Raw genomic sequence first — 26,590 nt, forward strand, 5'->3', positions numbered from 1 at the left:
TGTTGTGAAGGGGTTTCTCTTCAGCATGGAAAATATTCTGCGATCATCCACCACTGTTGTCTTCCGTGGACGTCCAGATCCACGTCCAATTAATTGATTATCCCACAATGCAGATAAGAAGACCATAAAGCAGCACTTAAGTGAAGCCTATCCTGCATGCATAGTGAATAAGATTGAGTTGTGACAAGATGTCTCCAAGCTGATGAAGATCAGACAAGACAGACGAAGAGTCCGTAATAACTTGGTTTACTACACCCACGTCCACCAGACAACCAGCCAGCGAATCAGCATGAATACAATACCATTCAGTTGCCTCTACTGTGGTCCCATGCCCAGATGTCAACCAAGAGACTTTCTAGAGCAGGGGTGTCAAACTCAAATATTAAACCAAAATTAAAAACTTCAACCTTGGGGCCCCCTTGGAATTTATTGAAAAAAATGAGGAAATGTATCCTTCCCATTAGATATAAACCCTTTTCATATGGAAACAAAGAGGTTTTATCCCACATTCAAACCGGAACTAGCTTATAATAGAAAAAGAGGCATACCGGTAACTTTTTTTATTATTTTTTATTTTTTTTGGAAAAAAAAGTCTTATGCCTCTTTCTCTATTTGTATTTGTAGTTAAATTTCAATGTTAATGTTTTTGCGCAGGCTAAGAAACATAATAACAATATTCTTCTTTTAAAATCCAACCATTCAAGTCCATGCCTTAGAGTAGCAAGGAAAAGTAGAGGTGAGGGGGAGTGCTGGAAATGCCAGACACCGCCAATGCGGAGCTAAATGTTTTGAGTGGCCCACCGCTGAAACTCACTAAAATTCCCTGCATTATTTGCTTCTATAAAACAGCCCAATGCAGGGCCACGCATAGGCAGAGAGCCGGCTGGTCTATGGACGTGAGTGATGCCCCAAGGCCAGAGTTTGACACCCCTGCTATTATCAAGGCAAGAAGATCAAACTGAAGAATCGATATATAGAGGAGCTAAAAGCCTCCAGACGATCAAAGATTGGACGGCTATGTAACAATTCGAAAAAAGACAATGGCCAGCCTGATTCGCAAAGACTTTAATGCCATTACGTGTCACAGAAAACCCTCCAGTGTAAGTGACCAACTGAAAATCTGCTGAGAACAGAATGATGCTCTACAAGGTGTCCTCCTTCCTTATTTTTATGGTCCTAATGTCACCAACACATGGACTTGCCAGCTTTTATGATTTCTTCCTCTGAGTGTATGCAGGATTGCAAAATGCCAACAGCTTCAGCAAAATAAAATGCATATTTTGGCCTCACCAAGAAGCCCTGGTAGTTGATTGTGTCATCATGTCTGCCTTTGTTTCCAACGCACTGGATTTGCTGAGATTTCCAGAATTCCTCTGGTACATCACATGCATGGCTGTCGTAAAAACCACTGGAGACAGAATACACATCATGCAAACCCAGGCTAAGGAATTTTCATACGGAGAAATCTACACCAGAATGCTTTGTGTCATCACAGTTGTCATGGCATACAGCAACATTTACTCCCTGGTGGTACCCTGTGGTTTAGGTATGGATGAATGGAGAAGAAAGAAAGAGGTGTGAGGCTCATAAGTTTTTCATGTAAAAGGTGAAGTGTATTGATTGATTATTTAGTACATAAGCCATCAAAATACACATAAACATATAATGATTCAGTTTCTGTCCTGTTAATATTTCACAACACAGAATAATTATACATACTATACAGTATGAATTTTTGAAAAAGATAGTAAACATAACCATAAAACCATTCAAAAGACCGTGCCGGTCTGTTACATATAGAAATGTAATAGGTCAAGCATAGCATAGTGAAAGATTAAACATTTTCAGATAGTAAATCCATCAAATAGAGTACACCATTAAATTGAATACAGTTATAACACGGTATACAAAAACATGCTAAGGTTAGAAAATATTTAATAATAATTTAAGGGTAATCAGTAAGTATGACTAGAGTCAAAAAAATACCTCTTGGTATGTTCAGAGTGATTAATTCAGAGTAATTGGTTCAGACAGTATTTAAAGAGTTGATAAATCATAAAATGCTACTAATAAAACAGAAGAGCGTATATGGATATTTATTATAATATTGTTACTCACGTACCCGTAGTTAGCAACATGCCCCACAAGGGGAGTGTGTATGTATGGAGTTGCTGCTGGTGATAATGCTGAATATGACTCATAAAATATGATTAGGCATACAAATATAGAATAGGGGGTATATTTAAAAGATAGCAGTAGGTATAGGAATACATACCTAGGGTTTGAAGTAGTAATTTACACTTTTGTTACAAGTTTTGGCAAAGTCTAAAAATGTCTCATGGGTACATTTTTAGACTGTGCCAAAACTTGTAACAAAAATATAATCAAACTACACATTCATATAGTGAGGAGGAGCAAACCCTATTCTATACAAATTTTACCCTGTGGTTTACTCTACATGTTATTAAAGCATGTTACAGACAAGTACAACTTTACCTATGTGCATATTCCACTTAGACAACACAGAGGAATACATCAAGCTGCAGTGAACGTGTCCATGGCAGCTCCAATCTTCCCCATAATGTGCCTTTTTTTCCTTTTGCATTTAGAGGAGAGGTTGGGTACCACCATCAATACTGCTGGGAATATTAGTGCTCGCTATCACTATAGCCTCTCTGACCAAATCTGTACATGGTCTCCTCAAACATCTCTGCGAATCCAGCTATGAGATCAAGGAAGAATCGTATCCAACATCACAGACTACCACAGGCAAAGAGGATGGATCTGAGCAGTCACCAGTGTATGAACCTTGTGTCATTTTGAACATTGAAATAGAAGATTTGCAACAAAATACTGCTGCAATACCAACGCAGACGGATGAGTGCAACTTTTAAAGGAACTTTTCTTGAGAGCTTATACAGCACAAGACTTGCTTCAAGAACTCGCAATACAGCTAATGAGACATTACAGCCGTGAGACCATAAAGAATGAAGTGCAACCCTTACAAGAACTAACCTGGAAAACAAAGGGTGTGAACAATGACATTAGGAGTCCAGAAGAGAGTTCCTTCTACTCGGGCCTTGTGAAAACTACAGCCTTCACTACTACAAGTTGCTTGTAAAGGACAATGCATAAACAGGACAAAAGGAAAAAGTCACCTAGCAAGCGTTTAGCACCAAAGACTCTGAAGCTGACTCCTAGGATAAAGAGGATCAAGGGCGAGCATGTCAACACCATAACAACTGTTGTGGGACCTGCATATACAAACTGGGCTCAAGAAATAAATACATTACCTTTTTTAGTTCAAGTATTTATTTATTAAGTTAGTTATTAAGTTCTTTATTATGTTAAGTTAGGTATTAAGTTTTTTATTAAGTTAGTTATTAAGGTATTTATTTAGTGTGTCTGTCTCTGTCTGAATCAGTCCCCTAAATTTACATACTAGTACCTAATGAATTAGTTTGAATAATGAATTTTAAATTATTAATCGCTTTTAAATACCTGAATGAATGAATGATTTAAATAAAAAAATAAATAAAGTTTCACAAAACACTTTAAATTTGTGTTTCTCTTTATTTTTTAGAATGTGTTTTTTGTTTGAAAATGTTTTAAAAAATATTCTTACTATCCTCAGTGAAAATGTTGCCCCCTGCATTTACATACTAGTAATTTTTGCTAGCATAGTTGAACTTGATGTAGATTATCAAAATAACCTGGGCTTCTCCAAGAAGATACCCTGCAGGCTGTGAAACGAGGTTGTGTCCCATCTGCACACTTGTATGAACAGCTAAAATGGTACTAATTCAGCTGGAAGTCTTGGAGTGATTGAAAGGTGCTAATGTTAAAGAGCGAGCAGCAAACAGTCACGTTCATTATAGCCCAAGTGAGGGTGATAACCAGGTTGCACAGAGAACAATGAATGACAGGAGACACTGAGGTCACAGGGACACAGGTATACCAGGGTCACTGGAAACGCTTCAAGAGACAGGGTCACTTGGAAGCACAGCATAAAATCACCTTAGTGTAGAGACATGTTTGTCATATATTGAGCATTAGTGTGCTATGCTTTAAATGTGCCAGCCAATCAAGAGAGCTGTCTCCTATAGATATAAACACTAAATATGTGTGGGAATATGTGCGTGACGAAAGCAAAATTTAAAATGTCAAAAGAATGCCCGATATGGTACAAGGGTGGTATTTTTTTTTTCTTTACTGACAATAGGCTATCCTGTGACACTTGTGACTAGTTCACTGCATAATTATCCATGGGGTACCCAACCTGTGCTTGTTAATCATGGCCACATCCCTATTGTACATAGACAAACATAATTTGTGGAAAGCCACTAGTTTCTGGGACATTTTAAGCCAATCTTATATCAAAGCAAATTGTTTAACAAACAAGAAATATGTTTTTTAATCTATAATAAAAATTACTTCAATAAATAACATTAAAAATCCTACATTAAACAAACACAAACTAGATACTCCTGAGGGTTTTCCTACAAAGGTATTCCCAGTTCTATGCGTTTCGCAGAGGTTATGTTTTTTCGGGAAAGCAAGGAGATCTGGTTGGGAACCTGCAGCGCCTCTCCTATATGCTGTTAAAGGGTGGACAGAACAGCAATCTAGGAACTATTTGGTGTGGGCAGCAACCAAATGACATCTCAAATGTCTCAAAAACTTACAAATCCCCAGCTTCTATTTAGATGCAATAAATGTCTTGATAATTTGAAAGTAATTCCGGTATATACACACACTGTAGTTATCCACTGATTTCATAATCTGCTCACAAAAAGCTTCTAATAAATCTTAAATAGTTAGGTGTGTTGTCTGGCTGATCATCTGGCTCTGTCTCCTCTGCTCTTCTCACTGCTATCCCGCAGAGCACTAGAGTGCACTAGAATGCTGGGCGGAACAACAGTGAAAAGAAATCTTTAAAGATCATACAGATCTCATACATATGCTTAATCACACTATGAACAGCTAGTGCTGCATATATAAACAACAAAGCATATTGTAAATGACAAAAAAACTGTTAATAAACAAGGCATCACAATATACACAAACTAAATTAGGCTAGATTTTGGATTAAACTATTTGAAAGGAGAACTTGTCGCTAACTGCATTAAAAAGAAAACCGAACACACACAGATAACTCAAATATTTAAAACGCTCAGCTACCACATGTCTTCCTTTATATAATTAGACTTTAAAACCAAAACATTTGACATTCACTCTGACGGGTATGTGAAAATTTTGCTAGCCCCTATGGGCTTTGTGATATGAGTCCACGGTTTAATATACCCCGATTGAAACATGGTTCTACTCTATACTTTTAGATCCTGGTTGTTTACATTGTTGTTATGTAATTATATTGTATGTACCCTGTTTATTTGTATGTTGTAAGATATCCTTCAAAGTCAATACAAAGATTGAAAAGAAAAACAAAAAAAGTACCAAGGGGTTTATTTATAAATGATTTCCTTGTCGATTCTACTTAAATTCGTTCACCAATTCGCTTGAATACATAGCGTTTACTATTGTGCACTTTAGACGTTTGGCCACTAGATAGCAGACGAAGTCATTGTTTTAATAGGCATTAAGGCTGGGTCTACTTGAACGATTTTAAAAACGCATTTAAACGTTCCTACCACGTTTATATGAGTTTATATGCACTTTTACAATCGTTTTAAAGCTTAACTTTAAAACGCTAAAAAACTTTTATAAACGCCTATGACGCGTTTTACCGCGAATTGCCGCGATTTTACATAAGCGTTTATAAAAGTTTTACTTTTAACCCTTACAGGGAAAGAGTACAGGGGTACATAAAACCCCTTACTCTTTCCCTTAAAGGGTTAAAATGTGTAAGGAAATTGGATGAGGCTTTATTGTTAAATCATTTTATTAAATGTGTGTGTGTAATTAAACTTTTTTTTTTTTTTTTTTTTTTACAGGTTATCTTAATGACAGGATGATTTCCTTAGCCAATCAGGGAGCAGAGCAATCAGCGGAGCTTTACTATGCTGACAGCTCCGCTCCCCATTACTCCCGCAGCCCTAGAGGAGATGTGACATGTATTACAGATACAGAATACATGTCACAGCTCCTCTAGGTATAACTCCCTGAAATATGTCCAATAGTAATAAATTTAAAAATTTAATATAAGTGTACAGTAATAAATAAATATATATATATATATATATATATATATATTTATACATACCGTATTTTTTGCCGTATAAGACGCACTTTTTCTTCCCCAAAACTGGGGGGGGGAAAGTTAGTGCGTCCTATACGACAAATGTGTTATAAAATAATTAAAATAAGATACTCACCCGATACCCGATCCTGCGTGTGTCTCTGGCTGCATGCAGCGTCTGTCTCTTCTCTCCTCTGCCAGCATCGTGTCTTCTGTCTGTAAAGCAGAGCGAAAGAAGCCGGCACAGCGCCACCTGCTGTTCCCTGTCCTAACTGCCGTGCAATAGAAAAAAAGCACAGCGTAATCAGAAGGGGAATTTGAATGACAGAGTGATCAGAAGGGGAATTTGAATGACACAGAGTGATCAGAAAGGGAATTCGAAAGGCACAGAGTGATCAGAAAGGGAATTTGAATGGCACATGAGTGATCAGAAGGGTAATACCGGTATGAATGGCACATGAGTGATCAGAAGCGGAATAATCTTTCAGAATCTTTTTTTTCTAGATTTTCCTCCTTTAAAATGGGTGCGTCTTATATTCCGGAGCGTCTTATACGGCGAAAAATACGGTATATATATATATATACATATATATATATGTATATATTTATTTATTTGAATTTTATATATATATTTATTTGAATTTCCCGCTCTTCCTGCTGCCTGAACCAGCGCCTGCACCAACGTCACAGGAAACCCTGTTGATCTTGGCTCCTTGTTCGTGGCTGGAGATCAGAGAAGACGGACGTGTCCCCAGGACCTGCAAGGACCTGAAGGACTACAGGGGATGACAACGGAGCAAGGTGTGTTTTTTTTAGCTGTGTGACTCGGGATTACCGCTTTTGGTATCTAAAACCCACCCCGAGTCACACTCGGGATTACGGCTAGGGGGAATAAAGCTAAACTCAAATGACTGTTATTTTTCAAAAAAAAAATATCATTCTTGCACCAACCAGGTGCATAGGAGGTTAGCAATAAATTGGAAAACAACAATAAAACTTTAGGCCAACCTAGGGTAATTCCTGCTATTAGAAGCATGGTTTACTTATTTTCTAGTGTTCTGGGAGAATGATTATCTTTCTGTATTCTGCTGTGCTATTATTTGCTAGTTTACTTTTTTGCTTTTTTTTTTTTTTGGTAAATCACATTAATTGGCCGCAACTGACTTGGTTTTGGTTCTAGTTAGTTGTGCAAAAATTTGTGTTGCTTTTACTGTGTCTGAAGACTCACCTAAATATTTGTCAGTTGCTTGGACACTGGAAGCTACCTAGTTGATTTAGATCAAGTGTAGCATTTTATTTGATGTTTTATTTATTTATTATTTGTTGCTGCTGAAGGAGTTAATGCTGTAAAATTGACTGTTCGTTGTGCAGGAAGCACTTTACTACATATGCTACAGCCGTTGGAACCATGATTTATAGCTTATTCTTATTGACCACCTACAATGATTTGGTATTTTCTGGCTGTCTGACCCATATCTGCTAGAAGCTGTTAGGGTTTTGGAGTACCTGAGCACTAACCAACACACAGTCACAAATACTTCCAGACAAAGGGAGCAACTGCCAGTGTACTGGGTACATCTAGATCACATTCCACTAACAAGCCCACATGGGCATCTTGAAGTTCACCTACTGACAGCGCCAATGGTTGTGGTCAGGAATCGTGCATTCTGCTACTGGAATCTGTAATATCAGTGAAGTTTTCTCTGGTTCTTTCAGGTGTTCTCACTTATATTGTTGTTTCAGAAAAGGTCTTTTACTCCATTCATGTGTGGCTTCATATCCCCAAAAACCCAATCCCTCCCTGGATAGGTGCAATTGGTATGCAGCTAACCACGCGTTTGTTTTCGGCATGTAACTGCTGAAAACAAAAGATCATCTTTACATCCAGGCAAACAGCACTCTTTGGAATGTGTTCACCAATGGTAGCTTTCTTAATCTGGTGGTGCAAGTTCTGCTTGAACAATGCTGGTGGAAACAACAGCCCTTTTTTTTACCTAGGCAAATGAAGGCTACAAAACTATTCTCCAAGTTCTACCAGGTGAATGTTTAGCCTCATCAATGCTATAATACTTTATCTATACTGGAAGCCCTTGTATTATGACCCAGCTCTTCAGTAACCACTGAAAAATAGCTGGGTGGTTGCTGAAAAGTGTCGGGTGGTGCGCCCAGCTAAACGGTGCTGGGGAGAACACTGAAGACTAATAAGCAGATCGAGTGGGCAGCGGCTGTAAGTTGTCTGTCTGATGTGCAGCCCACTAAACACTATGGATGAGGAAATGCTCAATCGAATGCTCAGTTACTGATCAATTTTATTAAACACACAATGTTGGTGCCCAATACTAACACAAAGCAGCTGCAGAGTTATATTGTTAATATGATTGATTAATTTGAAAACAATTTGGAGTCCCCCAATAAAAGCATTTATTGGTATGGAAAGCTTTTAAGATGTCCTTTAGGAATGTGGCACAGATACAAAGCAGTCAAGTAACAGTAAAATAACAATTCAAGACGGAAAAAACAAATACATGAATCGCTTATTGTAAACATACCCAAGCTTTTTCATGTTCAGCTTTAATCTGTGCATCTATCTTCTCTGGACTTGTATACTGTCTCACCCGACCCTTGTGACCACCTTTTCTTCCTGCACAAAACACGATTGTAAGTGTTAAGGACAAATGGTTCATATTCTAAGTTTGTCCATTGAGTGTTCTTGTTCATTGAAAAATTATAACAATGTAAACTTTAGAAGTCAGTAGGTTTCTAACAGCTTAGAAACACATGATGTCCTTTTATACTAGAGAGCTGACAAGCTGAAATAAAAAGTATTAGGAAATACTGTTGAGAAATCTTACAATTGATTTTTCCACAATGCCAGTGGCTTCCAGAGAGTTGATAGGGCACTGTGATCATTTAGAAAGGCATATAGGTCAAAACAGCAATACCGTCCTGATATAAATCAATTATTGCTGCGCAAGTAGGTAACTTTTTTCCCATCTACGTCACCCAATCTCTTGGCTGCATTGGGTGACGTAGGAAGAAGAACCAGAAGAACAGAGAAAAGAAGGCAATGCCTGGCGCGCTAGCCTGAAGACGGATACTGAGACGACGCGGGACCTGATGGATCAACTGCTCTGTGGGATTTATGGTATTTTTTTTGGTTTTGGGTCATTTTTGCGTTTACTTCCGATCCTGTCAGATCTTCAACATACTGGGCTTGTCTTATTTTCGACATATACTTGTTGAATACCTGATGCATGTCCATATGGTGAAGACAAATGTTATCAGGCAGTCAGGCATGCTGAATATTTATGAAATTTTTAGATAAAGTGCTGAATTTGAGAAGGACCTTGGGTGGGCGCTGACATCATCACTCATTCACACGGAAGTAGTAGTTGTGTTCACTTCCGGTACATACAGCAGCTTTGCTGGGAGTTCCGTCTAGATTCAGGTAAGGCGGCGTTGTGGATCTATACAATAATTGTATGTTACAGTTAGGTCCATAAATATTTAGACAGAGACAACTTTTTTCTAATTTTGGTTCTGTACATTACCACAGTTATTTTAAATGAAACAACTCATGCAGTTGAACTGCAGACTTTTAGCTTTAATTCAGTGGGTTGAACAAAAAGATTGCAAATGTGAGGAACTAAAGCCTTTTTTTTAACACAATCACTTCATTTCAGGGGCTCAAAAGTAATTGGACAATTGACTCAAAGGCTATTTCATGGGCTGGGGTGGGCAATTCTTTCGGTATGTCATTATCAATTAAAAGTTGATTTGATTTGGGGGGGGGGGGTTGCTCGTATGTGGAAGATTTTGCTGTGAACAAGACAACATGCGGTCAAAAGAGCTCTCCATGCAGGTGAAACAAGCCATGCTTAAGCTGCAAAAACAGAAAAAACCCATATTGCTACAATATTAGGAGTGGCAAAATCTACAGTGTGGTACATCATGAGAAAGAAACAAAGCACTGATGAACTCAGCAACACCAAAACATCTGGACGTCCACAGAAGACAACAATGGTGGGTGATCGCAGAATAATTTCCATGGTGAAGAGAAACCCCTTCACAACAGCAAACCAAGTGAACAACATTTTCCAGGAAGTAGACATATTGATATGCAAGTCTACCATAAAGAGAAGACTGCATGAAAGTAAATACAGAGGGTGCACTGCAAGGTGCAAGCCACTCATAAGCCTCAAGAATAGAAAGGCTAGATTGGACTTTGCTCATAAAACATAAAAAAAGCCAGCACAGTTCTGGGAAAACATTCTTAGGACAGATGAAACCAGGATCAACCTTTACCAGAATGATGGCAAGAAAAAAGTATGGAGAAGGCATGGAACAGCTCATGATCCCAAGCATACCACATCATCTGTAAAACATGGCGGAGGCAGTGTGATGGCTTGGGCGTGAATTGCTGTCAGTGGCACTGGGACACTAGTGTTTATCCATGATGTGACACAGGACAGAAGCAGCCAAATTAATTCTGAGGTGTTCAGAGACATACTGTCTGCTCAAATCCAGCTAAATGCAGTCGAATTGATTGGGAGGCGTTTCATAATACAGATAGACGATAACCCAAAACATACAGCCAAAGCAACCCAGGAGTTTATTAAAGCAAAGGAGTGGAGTATTCTTCAATGGCCAAGTCAGTCACCTGATCTGAACCCAATTGAGCATGCATTTCACTTGTTGAAGATTAAACTTTGGACAGAAAGGCCCACAAATAAATGGCAACTGAAAGCCACTGCAGTAAAGGCCTGGCAGAGCATTAAAAAGGAAGAAACCCAGCATCTGGTGATGTCCATGAGTTCAAGACTACAGGCTGTCATTGCCAGCAAAGGGTTTTCAACTAAGTATTAGAAATGAACATTTTATTTTCAGCTTTTCAATTTGTCCAATTACTTTTGAGCCCCTGAAATGAAGTGATTGTGTTAAAAAAAGGCTTTAGTTCCTCACAATTTTATGCAATCTTTTTGCTCAACCCACTGAATTAAAGTTGAAAGTCTGCAGTTCAACCGCATCCAAGTTGTTTCATTTAAAATCAATTGTAGTAATGTACAGAACCAAAAAAAGAAAAAAGTTGTCGCTTTCCAAATATTTATGGACCTAACTGTATATACAGGTGAAGGTAGGCTTGTACTCAGGTCTCACATGTGTAGCCAGGAGCCTTTCTATTGGTTGAATCTTAGGTTCCTGAGGGGTCTTGCTTTATCTGTGTTGTTGTAAAGCTTGTAATTCATGAAATGTGACCCAGAAATCAGATTCATACATGTGAGTCTTGTCCCTCCCCAAGCATGTAATTGGTGTGTAAAGCAGAGGACAGATTAGGTGAACTCTCTGTCACTTTGATCTTTCAGCTCCTGATGTATAGGGAACGTCAAGAGCCTGAGTCACCCCTCCCCCCCCATAACTGCCATATTGCTCCCTGACATATTAACAACACTGTTATCCGTCCCTCCCCTCAGGCACGTTGTCTTGGCGTCACCTTTGACTCTGCCCTCTCATTTACCCCCCATATTCAGGACATTTCCAGGTCCTGTCACTTTCATCTACGCAACATCTCCAAAATCCGCCCCTACCTATCGCTAGAGACCACCAAACTCCTTGTACACGCTCTCATCATCTCTCGTCTGGACTACTGTAACTTCCTCCTATTTGGTATTCCACTAACCCGACTCTCTCCTCTACAATCTATTATAAATGCTGCAGACAAAGTCATCCATCCTTCCCACCACTCCATTTCACCCTAGAATCAAATTCAAGCTCCTGTGCTTTGCCTTTAAATCCCTCCACAGGTCTTGTCCCCCTTATCTTTCTGACCTGATAGAAAAATACCCCCCTAGCCGCTCTCTCCCCTCCTCCAATAACCTACTAATGACTTCTTCACTCATAACCTCATCATACGTACAGCTCCAAGACTTTTCCAGAGATGCCTCCACTCTCTGGAATGGAACACGAAATGCAGTCTCAAAACTCGGAAATGCAACCAATAGAGTGATTGGACATTGATGGACCTTGACCCAAAATGCTCTGCTCATTTTGGGTTGGATTTTCTTCATGTGGCCATATCCAGAGAGATTGGTTACAGTGCTACGGACCTTAAACTTCTTGATATTTGCAGCAGTTATAGCAGGAACATCATCTTGTCTGAAGGTTGTGTTTATAGCTATTGTCATTACTACATTTGTCTATCATTTTCGTAAAAAGATCTCCTGAGTGTTGGACAAACAATGATACCAAGCAGCAGAGTTACTGCTTTTCTTGTTTGCTTTGCTTTATTTGGGTTAAAGACATGCTGGTATATAGGAGACAATTTGAGATGTAAGTTTACTAACAAGTTGTACATAGCTGTTCTTGAACTTCCCACATTGGAGTCCCTAGAGTTTGTGCTTTAATAAATACTCTGAACCCTGTAAATGCAGCCCACGTAGTCTCCCAGTAATGTCCCCAGTAATTCATATGATCAACCTCCATAAGTCCCTGATAGGTACATCTTACCTATACATATAAATGATGTAGGTTGCATACTGTAAGAAGCAGACAGTTGGCCAGGAGCATGTAGGAGAAAACATTGCTTGATCAGTGCTAAAGGTAAGTATGCACTCAGGGGGTTTGGTGGAGGGGGGTATTTAATAAAGGACAAACTAAAGATGAATTTGACCTTTAGGTTGGAACAGGGTTATTCAAACCAACTATACCATACAGATCTAAAACTTGGTGTGAATTACTAAAGTAGAGGGTGATGCAATATAAGTACAAAAGACGTTTCTTTATAGAAGTTGTTTATGTTTTTTCTGTACTTTGTGTTCAAGATGAAACAATTCATTCAAAGTGTGCTCAAAAGTAAACCGAACAGAAATCCAATGTTTTGCAGGTAGTAAGAACAATGCCGAAAGTAAAGAGAAGCTGGAAGGCTCCTCCAGATGGATGGGAACTTATCGAACCATTGGATGAGCTTGATCAGAAAATGAGAGGTGAGTTAATGCAGACTGCTTCATGCCTCTCTCTCTCTCTCTCTCTCTCTCTCTCTCTCTCTCTCTCTCTCTCTCATAAAATGTGTAAATTGTACAAAAATAATAATAGGATAGAGTGAATACTACAATAACAACATACTAAAGGAAAAAGAACCCAGAGGAAAAGAGAAGATGCTGGTGCTTCCCTCTGCGCCGGGCCAAAGACAGATACTGGGACAACGCAGGACGCACACAAAGAAAACTCCCGATGGATAGACGGATCTGTGGGATTAAAGGTAAGTGTATTTTTTTCAATTTTGGGTTTAGTTCTACTTTAATTAGAAATGCTGAAAATCTAGGTTTGGGAATGACCAATGCTTTTAACTTGCTTGTTTATGAAATAAAAAAAAGACAAACTAAGATAAGTAATATTATATTCTAATATTAGGTGTCTATGTTTTTGAAGAAAGCAAAATCTGGGAGATAGGGGACCGAGGTCTTTATTTGCAGGTTGTTTTTTCTGACATTTTTTCAACTCTGCAACAGCAGCTTTAAACTGTATTACTGACCTGATGCACATGATCTGCTAATGGTGTCATAATTAATGGCATAATTGGCAGTCATGGAGTATAACAGTGTGCACATCTTGCTCTGTGATCATCTATATAGGTAAGGAAATGTCACAGGAGGTTTGGGCAACAAATTTTCCAAATTTCTCCAAACATGGAATTGCAGAGCTTACTTACTAGAGCTACATAGATCTTTGAGAAAATGCTTAGAGGTTATCTATAACTATATATTTAAGAATGGTATAAAGACTGGTAAATAAAAATGATCATCATTTGCAAATGAAATAAGGATGATTTGTTTTTTGGTTTGAAAAGTTTCGATAAACCCAACTTCATAAATCATGATGAGTTGTCAGTAATGTAAAAATAGAACACTTTTTACAATGAATAAAATCTAAATAATAATAAATGTGTTGATTCATGAAATTGGTCAGACTTCTTTTTTGGGATCAGGTAGGCATTTCAACCCTTTTTTTAGACAAAATCTAGTCTAGGGGTCTTCAGCTCCAGTCCACAGGGGTTGATTACAGACTAGATTTTGGTATGAACATTTTCTGGTAAAGTCTCAACTTCATTTATTGCATTTTTGTTAGAAAAATACTAAAAAAGCACATTTGAAGGAGTATGAATAGACAGCATGCAAGTTAAGAGTTATTGAGGTCTCCATTTAAATAAATTGGTAGGGGAGTATTTTGCAGTGGCACCACAGTCTATACACGTATATTTAAAGCCAATTTTTGTTTTTTCAGGATTTTTCAGGTGCCAACCAAAGTGTGCAATATTAAAAAATCATAAAATATTTATTGTGTGATTCTTTAAAACAAACAAAAACAACTTATGTTGTTACATATCCATTATTACATAATACATTTCATATTTACTAAATATTTATGTTTCTATTGTATTGCGTGTTATCCTCCTTGACGCATTTCACTTAACGGCTTCCTCAGAAGGACATAACTTAATAATCACAACAGTATTATCTATTTCAAAACAGGAAGATAAAACATTTTGTCATTTCATTATCATATTATGTTTTTAATGAAACCATAAAGACAAAAAAATGCACCTACTTAATCTGTTTTTGGAATTGTACAGCCTCATGTTGTTGTATTATAATAAGGTCTGTTGTGCATCCAGCACAATATTTAGGGTATTTTATTTTAGGGACCGTTTCTTTGAGGTGTGCCACATTCTTCAAGAATTCACTAGTCTTTTTAGGAATGAACAATGTTTAGGTACATGTTGACAAATATGCAATTTTTTTTCTAGCTGAGACTGAGCCTCATGAAGAAAAGAGAAAAGTGGAATCTCTATGGCCTTTATTTCGAATTCATCATCAGAAAACATGTTATATTTTTGACCTGTTAAAGTGTTTCCTTGATTGTTGGTACAATTTTACATTTTCTTGTGAAATAACATTTGGGGCAATACTAGTACTAAGACGGGACTTCACCAAGAATTGACTAAGCAGAATGTACATCTTGAGGCATAACTAATTCCTAATAATTTGCAGTCCATAGGTACTTGTGGGGAATGCATTTATGTTCATTTTTTTTCATTTAGGAATTTAGCATTGACATATTTTGCAGTGAATATCATATTCCATAGTCATGTCACTTTTTACAATTGTTTTCCTTGTTATTTCCTGTGAGACGAATAGAAGAAAAAACAATCCTTCTGTGAACAACAAATCTCACCTCCGCTGTTAGATGTCCAGCCTGGTTGGCTTCAGAAATACAGAAAAAGGGGAAATACAGTGGTATGTCATTCACAGAATTACCAGGTAAAAAGTAAGAAAAACAAAAAAATATTCTAAGGGCTGCTACTAGGCAACATTTAAAATTCTTGTTTTTGGTCCATATGACACGGTTTAAATCCCCATTCCAAAGGAAAATCTAGAGTAGCCACAGATACCAGTAAAAACCTGACAGGAGTTTTAATGCATCCTCTCCCTTTTCTAAACTTCAAAAAAAAATTTGGCTTGACATTAATATCCCAATTACATCACAGTACACATTCAAGACTGCGTGAATACTTAGATATTGGATGGATACAGAAGCTGGCTTGTTTTTCTTGGTCTAAGGAGTGGCCACTTTGGTACATCAGAACAAGGGAAAATGTTTGACTGGTTTGTTCCTAATATTCATCTCATTATTTGCAAAATGACTTAAAGGGAAAAAAAAATAAAAAATTAAACTAACCTTTGTATACTAGCATTAAAACATAAGACCACTATCATTTAATCAAGGTAAGGAGAGCAATGTTTGATACATACCTCCCTGTGTCTATATATTACTGCCAATGGAAGAAACTTATAAATCTCCACCACCAGACCGGGATGACAGGCATCATGGGAGGCTCTGTGCTCCCATTAAAGAGAAACTAAACTCAAAAATGCCTTTAAAAAAAAAAAATCCACTTATCTTCAATCCCACAGTGCAGACGATCGGTCCGGAGGTGTCTTGCATCGGGTTCTGAGTCGTCCCGGCTTCTTTTTCTGGGCGCAGCCATCCTCCCCTTTTCTTTCTACATCACCTGACCCACCTAGGCCAGAGGTAGGCAAACTCCGTATTCCAGCCCGGCCTAACGCCCCCCTAGTTATTTATTGTTGGTTCTGGCCTAATTGTCGCCTTATCGCGAGTTCCCGTGATATCATTAAGTTTCTGCACAGTAACCCCAATTACTATGCCTAAAGAGCAGAAGCAAGGCGCAGCTACCTGTCTCCGGAAGGTTGACCTTGAACGTCGTGTCTTCAACACTGAATAGACTGATGAATTATTCTGCGTCCAACGTGGCAAAAAACCCGTGTTTAGTGTGCAACAACACCAACAGCCTTTTCAGGGGGAATTTCGATGCCAAGCACGCGCACACATACAACAACTACACCGCGGATGAGCAGAAGACTAAGGCTGCTCGCTTGCAGTCACGGTTGGAAAAAAACTTTCCTTGGACACCTTGTTTCTTCTGGCCTAGTGTGCCTTCTCGACCCCCTGAAATGGCCTAGAAGTCTAAAAAGATTGCTGACCCCTGACCTAGGCAATCGTGAATTAGCAGGCAGTGCTGCACTCTTTTTTTTTTTAAAAAAAAAGGGTGTTGCACTTTTAAAAAAAAACCCAACCAAACAGAACTTTTACCTTACATAAATGGGTTGTCCACCCTTTTATGTAAAGTGAAATTTCTGAGTTTAGGCTGGGTCTACATCATGGCTTCTAGGCCATTTTAGGAGGTCAAGAAGGCACATTAGGCCAGACTCTCTCTCGAGTCCCGAGCTGATGGCTTTGCCCCCCACCAGGAACGCCCCTGAAAGGAAATCTTTCTCCTCCGCAATGCATAAGGAGGTGAGGGAATGTCCCCTTAACCCAACAGCGTAAATGTTAATGCCGGCCGTGGTAAATAGGGAAGGGAGCCAAAACAAGGAGACTCAAGAGCCGTGGGTTGCCGACCGACAAGGGGGGGCCTTAGGCCGGAACGGACTACTGGCTATGCCGTATCTGGCCTAAAGGCTGGAGTTTGCCTACCCCTGGTCTACACGAACGTTTTTTAAAAACGCATGTAAACGTTCCTATTGCGTTTATATGCACTTCTATTACCATTTTAAAGTTGCCTTTAAAATGCTGGAAAACGCCTATGCCACATTTTCCTCCGTGTTTAACTAATTTGCATATTTAATGCATGTGTGAAAATATCCCAATGAAATCAACGAAAAGCGTCTGTCCGCGTTTTTCAGCGTTAACCCAGCGTTTTATTTTTTAAACGTTTAAGATAAATGTCATAAACATGCCTGAAGGAAACGTTCTGGTGTAGATTGGCCCATTGTAATGCATGGGGATTTCAAACAAGGCCTTTAAAAGCCTCAAGTTAAACGCTGGGGAAAATGTCCGTGTAGACTAAGCCTTAGGTACGCTTTAAGTTGATTGCAGCGGTAATCAAGACTTAAAGGGGCAGTGCTGCACCCTTTTTGAAAAAAAAAGGGTGCAGCACTTAAAAAAAAGACAACATTTCTACCTTACATAGAAGGATTGTTTACCCTTCTATGTATAGGTAAACCGTTGAGTTTAGGTATGCTTTAAGTAACTAGTTAACGTGAGACTGACGTGAACTACAATTACAATCAACCTCGTGTCGATGCGTAGCAAAAAAAAAAAATGACGAAGCGTTGCAGTTTAAAGTGTAGGATTGTGGGTATTGTAGTTCTGTCGTCACGCTCGTACATGTTAGAGACCGTACTACATTCTAGTCAGAACTACTAACATGGACCTCCTACGTCGCTTGTAGTGCGCCGGGTTACGTTCGTGACGTTGCGGCAACACACGAGGAGTCGTTGAGTGAGTGCTGAGTCGGGTTATTGCTGCTGGTTGAGTTGGGTTTGTGTTAGATTCCTAGCGGCCGTTCTTATTTATTTCAAACATAACGTATCGTTATATAACCGCAAACACACATCCTATAATGATGGACAACAACGACTCAGCCCCGGATTCCTGGGAGCAGGCAGACATTGACGCCCCAGAGGCCCAGCTCAACTCTTCCCTGGCCCGGCTCAACGTCAATGCCAAGCCATTCATCCCCAATGTACACGCTGCAGAGTTCGTGCCTTCCTTCCTGATGAAGCCGGGGGTAGACGGGGTGCAGGATGAAGGTAAGAGGCCGGAGCTGCAATAACCCTAGGCCTATCAATACTTCATATATGGCTTAGCACATGGATCCCTGGTATCAGTCACCTGGTATAGGCATTCATATAAATGCTGGGGGAAGGGTCAGGGACCTGAGTGCCCATTCATCATGGAAGCATTTCTCTGCCATGGACTGGATAGACCGCGTGGCATCTTCTGCCTGGCATCACCGCGTGGGTACAAGAAAGGGTGACTGCTGTTTTCCTGAACCCAGAAATTGTTAGCGGGTGGCAGCCCCTGTATTGTCGCCCAACTTTTCAATAACCACCCAAACACAACCGGTGGTTGCTGAAAAGTGCTGGGTGGTGCGCCCGTCTAAAAGGGGCCAGGGAGAACAATGGGTGTCTAACTGAAAACAAAAGAAGTGAGATCACTTCACATTTCAGCCCTACATTTTCAGGCCTGATCTCAGGGCAGCATGTGTGGGTATGTAATGTATGGTTCCCAGGAGGCTTCAGCCATGGTGGTAAAGACAGAAAGAAAGGTGTCCTCCATTTTTCTTCTTTATATAAAAAGGTTACACACATATATATATATATATATATATATGTATATATATAATCAGTAAACCCCAGATTCTCCAAAAAATCGTAAATCTGACTGCTGCCACTGTGGAGTAAAGCAAACTGACTGGTGTGTGCACTTTGAGCAGCGGCAGTTGTGATGTGCGTGCGCAGGTTGGCTCTGTGCATAATTACATCCTTCGTTTAGTATATAGGATATATATATATATATATATATATATATATATATATGTGTGTGTTGAAAGTATCTGTGTTCAACGCAGACATTTTTTCAAGCTGGATGAGAAGAAATTGTAGGTGGGTGGAAGCCCCTGTGTTGTGACGGAACTCTTCAGTAATCACCCAAAAACAGCCGGGTGCTGCACCCGGCTGAAAGGGGGTGGGGAGATCACTGAGTGTGATAGGTCTGCTTTTAAAGCTACGTACACACTTCCAATGGTTCTCGCCCGATAATCGGCTCAGGGCTGATATCGGACGAGAATCTGAAGTGTGTACAGCACGCGCCGTTCATCGTCTGAACGATCATCCTGGCGGATCCACGGACGATAACCGATCGTAATGCAAGTGAAAAGGTAGAGCGCGCAGCGGGGTGCCGCTCCATCGCTCTTCCCCTCCCCTCTGAGCAGAAAGAGCAGAACGGTAGTGTATGTACAGCATTGTTCATGCATCGTGGAGTGCTTAGTCATTGGAAAGGATCGTGAAAGATCCTTTCCAACGACTATAATTGCACGTGTGTATGCGGCTTTAGTGGACTGGTCAATAAGAAAAAAAATCTTGCCTTTACAGGTGGAAAGCGTTGATCTTCTTTCTTCTGGTGAGGTCGCCCGATCTCACACTTCGCCAGAGTGAGGTTGGGTGATTCGGCCTTTTGGATACATGCATCATAAATCCCAGGAGGCTTTGGGCTGCTGAAAAAATGTAGATCTCCTGTATGAGCAGTGAGCTGGGCACTTTTTTTTTTTTAGCAGCCTCCTGGGATACATATTTCAGTGGCACAATGGTGAAGATGGATGAGGGGGAACACACTTTGTTCTATTATAGCCGTCACCAAGAAATGGTCCACTCTCTCAGATCACTCTACTGGGGGAGTGCTTCTGCTGTTGGACATTATGTGTTTAATGCCTAACACCAGGGAAAATAAACTCCCCTGCAGTGGTTAGATGGTAAGTAAAAAGCACTTTTACCTCACTGTATTCCTTCTCTCATGCAAACACCTACTTTGTGTAAATAGTTCCCCACCGCATTGTCACTAAATTGTGTTCTGCCGTTGCATGCAGTTTTATCTCTTACAATGCAGAAACGTTAGTCCGCGATTTACGTAATCATGAAAAGCTGTAACAGAACGGTTAAGTATAATTTTACTTATTTTAGGAAACATTCTGTAGTGAAAGTTACTACTGCTGATTTTTGTCACAGTGCTTTACTTCCATACCATAATACAGGTGGTACGCACATTTTTCGAGTTTAGAAAAGCAGTAGAGCCATTGTTAAAACATTAGAGGAGGTATCTTTTAAATTGGCCTAGCACCAAATAGATTGTTTGGTTACAGCCGACCTAAACTGACCTAAAAAAAACAGGTGCTATTTGTCAAAAAAAATTTCAATGTTTCTTTTGTCAAAAGTCTCTGGCTTCTTGTGGTTTTGGTTTAGGCTCTAAACTACATGCACTGTATAGCTTAGAGCCACAAGGGATAACGTAACTCCTGCAACAGCATGTCCTGGACCTGTCATCACTGCGGGACAAATGCATTGGGTAAGTATGTGCCATAATCGGCAAGTATGCCGTGTAGAAGCTCACCATCCACCAATAAGTTTAGTTCCGCTTTAATTGCCAGTGATGTGATTGCCTAATTTTTAAAGCCATGAACACATGGCTAATGGTCCTGGACCTGTCATCACAGTGTAGATATGTGTCATAATCGCTGCTTCCAAAAACAAGCTCTGTGGCATACCCTTTAATGGCAGACAGTTGAAACCAATTTAGAAAAATCCTGGCAAAGTTGATAAGATGACAAAAAGAGGTGCCCAGGCAGTGAAAATACATTAGAAGCTACCTTCAATAAATGGAACCTGAAAAGACTGCAAAGCAACAGTGAAAGCTCTAACTGGTCTATTACCAGGGAAAAGTGGGGAGGCCTGCTCTTTAGGGCCATTTCAGACCTGAGGTTGACTGTACAGAGTTCTGTTGCAGGCTTAACCATGGACGCTTGTGCTGCGGTTTCAGGAAGTGACAAATTTCTTGTGGCTGCCTGGTTGCTTTTCCTTTTCTGGAGGAAGAAGTGCACTACAGCCAATGTGCAAGCGCATTTACCTTTCTTTGATGTTTTCCTCTCCTGGGTTCACAACAGCAGTTAGCCATGTGAGTTCACCATAGGGGTTCCCACCACTAGGCGAGGGTCCTTAATCCTGTCAGTCAATGGCTGAGCAATATATGTCCACCAATGGGTAAGGATTTCCAGAAACAAATATACAGAGCAAATATGTGGATTAGTACACACCTATGTAGCACGGTGAGAGAAATCTATTTTAAGATTGCTTCATGTTAAACCAAAGGAAGCATAGGGATCTGCCCTCAGTAGTGTAGATTCAGGAATGACACAAAAAGGTGGTAATAAATTACACCTGGCAGCATCAACATTTAAATATGCTGCATTTATAACAGCCATATTCAGCCGGATTTAAATTGCATTCCTAAAGTAGGAGTGTCTTTATTGTATTAAGATGTGACATAATTTCTGGCCATCTTGACACCTCCTGGTAGGAGTGGGTACCAAGGATGAGTCCATGAGTTCATCAGGGAGGTGCGACAAGACCATGATCATATTTGTAGGTTAACAACCAGTGGTGATGCCAGGCACCAGTGGGTTTAGCATCCATCTGGTAACAATGTCTTTTGCTTTCAGTATATTCATATGTGAATTTTCTCTGTATATTTGTTAAACAGTTGGCTTTCAGGGACTTTCCCCTAATTCCTTTCCCTTTTTTTTAGTGCCATGCTTGTTTTATTACTGTGGTTATGGTTCTGTTTGTGGCCTGGGTCTAGTGGGTTTAGCAGCAGACCTTTTTTTTTCTCTAGGGTAAAGTAGTGAACAAGATTGTGCCTCCTCTAACCTCCCCTTAAAAAAAGTTTATTGTAAAACCAAGTGAGCAAATACTTGGAGTAAATGACTGTCAGATATGTATAGGTAGTTTAGGAGAGGGCTGATCTTATGTCTGAAAAAATGTGATATCTAGTGTGAGGAATAATTTAACACCTAGTTTTTAAAATGATTTAAAGTATCTTACTATAGGTACCCTACCATCCATTTTTATGTGACACTGGGGGAAAAGTTAAGATTCCTTAGAGGAGCTTGATGTATTTAGATTTCCTGCTGGGCGCTTGCTCTTGGGATTTTGAGTCCCATATCTCTAAAAGTATGCAATATGTAGCAGAACCTTTAGTAGGGTCAAAGGCACAGTGTTCCCAGTCCATGACACTAATAAAGCCACTAAAAAAAAGAAATTTCTGGTCTGAAGAAAAAGAAAAATGGTCTGGTGCTGGTTTCTAGTCCTGCATTACCTAGGTACCAGGTGCCAAAATTAGATCCTGTTTTCCATGTCTTTAAGTTCACTTGGCTAACTTTATGAATATGGGATTCCTGATGGACCATATGGACAAGGAAGTGTATATCTTCCTCAAAAGGGGCTGAGAATTTACCAGTACAAATTTTCAGTCAACCTTTGCTTCCATTTGTGTAATGTGAATTTTGGCTCTCCTATGTGAAAATTCGCCTAGAGTCAGGTACTTCTGGAGAAAAGATTTTTGAAACTTTCCAGTTATTGATTAAAAGGGACAAGCTTTATTGCAGCAGCATGTGCTAGGTCTGTTAACATTTCTGCCGTATCTGTGGCCTTAGTAAATTCATTTACCTGGCCTTATAATTAAAGACCTGGCAGGGAGATGCTACCTCTTATGATCTTCCTGTGTGGTGTCACATATTCAGGGGATCACCTATTTGGTCTAGAGCTTGAGGAAGTCATGGAGAGGTCAGCGGAAGAACTAAGTATATATTGTCAACAGAAAGAAATTGACAAGTAGTTTTCTTTCCTATTTTTTAAACCAAAGGAAGCATAGGGATCTGCCCTCAGTAGTGTAGATTCAGGAATTACACAAAAAGGTGGTAAAACATTACACCTGGCAGCTTCCAGATGTAATACCCTCCAACCCCTCCATCCATGCTTTTGCCTTTCTCCCAGAATTTGAGTATGATGCATTGTTAGTGTCCCACACCTTAAGATGAAAATGGATTAAGTTGATCAGCTCTGCTGTGTTCATCCTTGCAGCCATTGTTGTCACTCTAGGGGCAGTGGTGATGTCACCTAGAACTTCCTGTCCTGAGCACTGATGGCACTTTCCAGGCGTTAAGAGCATCTGGACAAAAGCTTAAAAACGTCTAGTTATCACTTTCCTTGGAAGTCTGTAAAGACTGCAAAGGCGGTAGGCGGTCAGGTAAGCTACAAGGGGCTTGTGGATCCACAGCAAGATAATGCTGTGCCTGCACAATGAATGGACTCATTCAGTTAAAGATATAGTGATGCTTTAAGAGCTCCATGCATGTTGACACGTGATGGCAGGTGAGGGTGGCAGGGCCAGCGTCCTGTCCTTATCACTGCCTGTATTCTATTAAAAAAAAAAAAACTGCCTGTGAAATTTATCCACTCAAATGGGCATGTGTAATGACAACATTGATAACTATATGTGTGTGTGTACAGTCTGCTTATCATATTCTGCAGCTTAACTTCATATCAAGCCTTTATTTCTCTATATCAACCATTGGTTGTAATGATTTGAAATTCAGGGTGTCCAGGGTACTCTCATATCTAAAAGTAACCAAAATTTCAGCCCTCCAGTGCTAAAGAATTTCAGGATACCAGGTCACAAATTTAAATACTTGTGAAAATTAAGCATTACCAGTGCTTTTTGAAAAGCAAGTGTGTCTAGTAGCCTAAAATTGAAAATGTACATTAGGGGAGGCCACTTGCATAGCAAGGAGCATTGTAGTGAAGCTCCTAAATTACCCTTACAGCTACGTACACACGTCCAATGCTTCTCGTCCGATAATCGGCTCAGGGCTGATATTGGACGAGAATCTGGCGCATGTACATCGTCCGAACGACCATCCTGGCGGATCCACGGATGATGGACAACAAACGATCTTAATAGTAGTGAAAGGGGAGAGCGCGCAGCAGGGTGCCGCTCCGCCGTTCTCCCTTCTCCATAGAGCAGAATGGTGTTGTATGTACAGCACTCATTCGTGCATCGTGCAGTCCTTAGGTGTTGGAAAGGATCGTGAAAAATCCTTTCCAACGACAATTATTACACGTGTGTACCCAGCTTTACTTTCACAAAAATACAATTGTCATACTATGCTACCCTGTCTGCTTCTCCTCTTTGAACCCCAATTTCTAGGGAACAGGGAGGTGTAGGTGCACGTAGGGGGGTTCGTGGGGGTGAGCCCCTCCTAAATTTTATTAGAATTTTAGTGAGTATTAAAACCGGCTACACTATTTCTTTGTAATCGAACCTGTTCTTTTTGCATTCTCTCTTTTGTCTTGCTGCTGGCTTATTAGGGTTTTAGCATGATTATTTCTGGAAAAAATTGGGGATGAGGGAGAAAGTATATGGCATGGTGCAGGGAAAGCAAATGTTTTCTTTTGCTCTGTCTACTTTTCAACCTTTAAGGACAATGCAGCACATTAATGTGAGGGGGGGAATACTGGCCTGACAATTGTTTTATCAGCTTTAAATGACTGTTCTGTAACACTACATACAGTTTTTAAGGTATTGTATCTCCTAAATAAGTAATCTTGAAGAATTTGTGTGTGCATTTTCCTAAACTTTTATAGAATTGAACCTGGGCAGAGCTTTGTATCGAAGGTGAGAATCGCAGCAACAGGCTGTTTATTTTTAGAATGATTGGCCTCTTAAAGCTGCTTTTAAAAAGCAATGTACAGCACCTTGTGCTGGATCAATATTTTGCAATTACCTTTTATAAAGCTAATAGATTTTAATTCTAATAGCGTCACTGTTGGATTGGACTTGGTTCTGCCCACAAAGTACAGTGGCACTTCTACCTGGCAGAAGTTCAGTAAACCAGGAGAAGAGGAATGTGTTCCTTGTAGCATTAGGCGTTTAGGGCCAGATTTCCCTAGATTTTGGAATACAGACTTCTTTTACCCCCTGACATTGTCATGTCCATCTTTTTCCACTGGGGAGTACATTTTTAAAAAATTTCCACAAATGCTTCGGACTCACCTGAACATTCAGATTAAAGGAATATTTCTGAGGAACAGGGCTTTGACAAAAAAACTTAGTCAGGCAATGGATCAGCCAGAAAAAGGCCCTGTCCAGTGCTTCCTCGGCTCCCAGTTTAAGAGAAAAAAACAGCTGAAGCACTGGATAACAAATGTAGGAAAGTCAAACCTGTCTCGGTCACAAAAAAATAACATTTCTAGGTTAGCACATAGACTTAGGTAAAAATAAAAATACCAGTTATTGGTGCAGTATCCTCTGATAGTTCAGCAGACAATAATTCTGAGTTGTGCCTAGAGTCGTTTCAGCAGTACAATGGAAAGTGTCTAAGACTAGTCTAGTAAATAGAATGTAACCTTGTTTGTACTTCCAAGACCGACTAAATATGGAGGTGCTTACAAGTAGGAAACATGTAGAACGGAGTTGGATATGACAACTAGTAAAGCATATTATGGTTGTTGTGGATGCAATTGCTTGGCGTGTGAGATGCATAAAGGGAAAATGACCGCCCAGAGGAAATGGAACCGGTACTGGGCTTCCAATATCAAACGACTAGGGGCAGTAGGGATAGCTCTACGTACATTCCTACTTTAAACATACAGTCCAGTAATAATGCATTACCTGCTGCTCATAAACTTGCTGACATCTAAATTTTAATTCATGCAGACTTAAGTTGCTTTAGGTTTTCTTTCAAGGTAGCAGTAACCAGTAATTGACATTAGTTTTTCCTTACGCACATGTAGCCTCTGTACTAAAAAAAATAAAAATACGCGTGCATTTTGTGAAGATCCCTAAAAAAAGATGGCCTTGTCCTATACAGCTCAAAGTTAGACCTTTTTTATTTTTACTAGTACCATTTCACTAGTAAGTTGCTTTTAGTTTTCCCCCACTACTGAATGCTCCCTAGTCTCCCAAATCTACGTGGACTGTTTCCCCAGCATTTAAACACCCATGTTTGAAATTCCAATGGGACAGTCCACAGCAGAGTGTTTTCTTGATGAACTGTACCTATCAGAAAAAATGGAGGTTGTGAATTTTAAATTTTCTGCCAGTGGATCTTTAAGAGGGCAAGATCAAAAAGTCATTGACCTCAGTACAGATATTATTATGGTTTTGTTTGCAGGTGACTACCTGAACACCTATATATATTTAACTCTTCCATGTAGTTTATTGGTAAAAAACAAAATTGATAATGGATTAGTGAATTAATGGTGGCATTTATTTGTAGTAATATTTTACCTATAACCACTGCTTGTTATCTTCTCTTTAGGTGCAACACACAATTCTGCACAGGAATTATCACAGTCTTCTGAAGGTATTTTCTTTCTTTTTTTTGTGTGTGTGTGTTCAGTTTGTAAACTATTATGCTGGTAG

General features: G+C 39.6%; 1 protein-coding gene across 1 annotated transcript in view; it reads left to right on the forward strand.

Annotated features, from left to right (window-relative positions):
* The first annotated feature begins 18,024 nt into the window (after positions 1-18,024).
* Positions 18,025-26,590, forward strand: part of GSPT1 (G1 to S phase transition 1) — a 51,552-nt gene continuing 42,986 nt past the window's right edge. Inside the window, exons 1-2 of the mRNA XM_072418994.1 lie at positions 18,025-18,366; positions 26,487-26,531. Coding sequence (XP_072275095.1) covers positions 18,177-18,366; positions 26,487-26,531 — 235 coding nt within the window. The 5' untranslated portion in view covers positions 18,025-18,176. The remainder of the gene's footprint in view (positions 18,367-26,486; positions 26,532-26,590) is intronic.

Source organism: Pyxicephalus adspersus, chromosome 7, assembly GCF_032062135.1.
Source record: "Pyxicephalus adspersus chromosome 7, UCB_Pads_2.0, whole genome shotgun sequence".
NCBI lineage: Eukaryota > Metazoa > Chordata > Amphibia > Anura > Pyxicephalidae > Pyxicephalus > Pyxicephalus adspersus.